At 37.6% G+C, this 2,688-nt stretch overlaps 1 protein-coding gene across 1 annotated transcript; it reads left to right on the forward strand.

Annotated features, from left to right (window-relative positions):
* Positions 1 to 814: 814 nt before the first annotated feature.
* Positions 815 to 2,688, forward strand: LOC113286214 (magnesium-dependent phosphatase 1-like). Its single transcript, XM_026534894.1, has 4 exons — positions 815 to 1,005; positions 1,450 to 1,621; positions 2,134 to 2,250; positions 2,395 to 2,688. Exons 1-4 carry the CDS (start codon positions 893 to 895, stop codon positions 2,515 to 2,517), a joined length of 525 nt encoding a protein of 174 aa, XP_026390679.1. The 5' UTR covers positions 815 to 892; the 3' UTR covers positions 2,518 to 2,688.

Raw genomic sequence — 2,688 nt, forward strand, 5'->3', positions numbered from 1 at the left:
CCCAAATACCGTACGGAACTCAGACCATCCACCTCTTAGAAATACTGAATTAACTCGCTTCGGATGGCCAGATATGTGCATAGGGAGAGCACCATCACCGGCTAGTTGTCTAACATTTTGAAACGCATATTCTTTATCCACAACATAACTTAATCCACTGACTGGGGTACTAGTAGATCCTTTGAGTCTTATGTTTCTTTTTCTTTTCTCACTCATATTTCTCTTCTCACTCATATGACTTAGAAAGTAAAACTAAAGAGAATTTTTTAACTAATAAAGAGAAGAGAAGAGAACAGAACAGAAGAAAAGAGAACAAACTAGAACAAATGAAAAGGGAAGGGAAGGTGTGAAGGGGAATAAGAAACGGTGCAGTATTTATAAGTCGTTACAAAGTCGACCGTTGGCACTAGCCTTTATATTGAGTAATATTCATGGTAGTGCTGGCGATGGAGATTTTATCGCTGGTTATATTACCTATTTTGTTCGCTAAAAATTCTATCACTTAATGGTTTTTCCATGATGGTGTAACTCATTTGCCATGGCTGCTGGTATGTCAATCGGGTTACTTTAATCTTGTTCATAGGAATAGGCCTTGAAGACTTTTTTTTTTTGGGTTGCTTGGTCTTTCTTTGTTTTTGGTTTTTTAGTGCCCAAAAAAATAAAATAATACACCCCCAGAGACGGAAATTGAGAATGAGATAAAAATCGGATTGAAATACGGACGATTTAAGTCGGATGAGTTGATTTCAGTCTCCAGAGGAGAAAAAACATCGGGCGGCCTCTAGAAAATAGACCGAGATGTACAAAACCTTATTCGTCCACGTTAAGTCGGGGTAGTTGACAAGAACTATTCCCACAGAAGAGGAAGAAACGACGGGAGAAAAATAGAGAGATGGGAGAGGAGAATAAGGTGGAAGATGAAGCCTTGCAGATATTAGGTCTCTTCGAAACTTTACCTCGTTTGGTTGTATTTGATCTCGATTACACTATCTGGCCATTCTACTGGTAAGCACTCTCCCTTCCTCCATCAGTTATGTTAGTTTTACTTGTTTCGGGTTTGTTTATCCATATCCCTATCTTGTGATTGAGATTAATCCACCCTATACTTCAAATTTACTTTTCTACGAAGATGATGATTTGATTTCAATAATCACGTACCCATTAAGAATGATATTTTATTCCATTCCTCTATATCAAATTTGGATCAAATTATGGTACCAGTAGAACTTGAGTACTTAAGGTTTCTTAGTTGAGGTTGGTAATTTTAGGTTGAATTAGCCAAATCAATATCCTACGAGATGCTTAGATTGAAATATGTTAAATTGGGTTTGTCAATTGAGACTTTTCTTCTGTTTGCTAAGCAATTAAATGGGTTTGTTGTAGGTGTAAGGCATAATGGTTTTGATAGAGGTTGTTTCTATACTGATCGCATGCTTGTTCATCTTTCAGTGAATGTCGGTCCAAGCGCGAGATGCCGAAGCTTTATCCACATGTAAATGGCATAATATCTGCGCTGAAGGATAAGGGAATTGATATGGCCATTGCTTCTAGATCACCGACGGCCGATATTGCAAAGACTTTTCTTGGCAAATTAGAGATTCAGTCCATGTTTGTTGCCCATGTGAGAATAACCCTTCTTCCTTTCTTTTTTGTTTACTCATTAAATTCTATTGATCAACATAACTCAAGGATTTACGAGAGGGTAAAGCCAAACTAGATTAAGAAGAGAGAAACAAAAGGAAGTAGCATACAACACTCCCTCGCTGCTTCGAGATCGATATGTGTTTATGTTGTCAAGGTGTATATGACATCTACCTCCATCGAAGGGTTAAGATGTTGGAAATTGCTCGTATATCTCTGAAAATTCCAACATAAGAATCTTAAAGATTCCTGGGAAGTGTGAGGCAACAATTCTAATACATTTGAGATCCAACCTTTCCAGTAGGAAGTAGGTGTCATTTTGTTGTCTTGGATAGGTAAACGACAAGCAATTTGATGTTTGTTTGCAAGACTCGATATTGTGCTGGTGCTTCACCCGAAACTTGGAGATTATGTACTTGCCTTTCTAATTTCCTTGTATCCTTTTGTTGTTCTATTTGGTGCTTCCTTTGAATCCTATTGATAATGATGCAGGAGATTTTCTCCAGTTGGACTCATAAGACTGAGCATTTCCAGAGAATCCATAGACGAACTGGGGTGCCCTTCAACTCAATGCTTTTCTTTGATGACGAAGATAGGAATATTGACACGGTAGATGATCAATTTGATTCAAGTCATTCAACTCCTTTCTTCTTTTTGTTGTCTGCTTAAGAAGAATCTATGTGCCATGGATATAATTTTCGTATCTCATTCAGTAGTTTGGGCCTAACTGGAGTGTAATAATGATATTTGCAGGTCTCAAAAATGGGAGTGACAAGCATTTTGGTGGGTAATGGGGTTACCCTTGGAGCCTTCAGAGAGGGCCTGACAAAATTTTCCCAGACTTCGGGTTCATCTAGCACGAGCAAATCTAAATGATGTTTTTTTTTTTGCTTGTGGATTTAAAATACATCGATATATGATTCCTGCGGGTCTTCCCAATATTACAGTATACTGGTTTACAGTATAGCCATGAACGTGATATTCTGCTAACGTAAAACAACAATGATTGGTGATTATGAGATTGAAATGATATTATATTTGGTCATA

This window comes from Papaver somniferum, chromosome 6, assembly GCF_003573695.1.
Source record: "Papaver somniferum cultivar HN1 chromosome 6, ASM357369v1, whole genome shotgun sequence".
Lineage (NCBI taxonomy): Eukaryota > Viridiplantae > Streptophyta > Magnoliopsida > Ranunculales > Papaveraceae > Papaver > Papaver somniferum.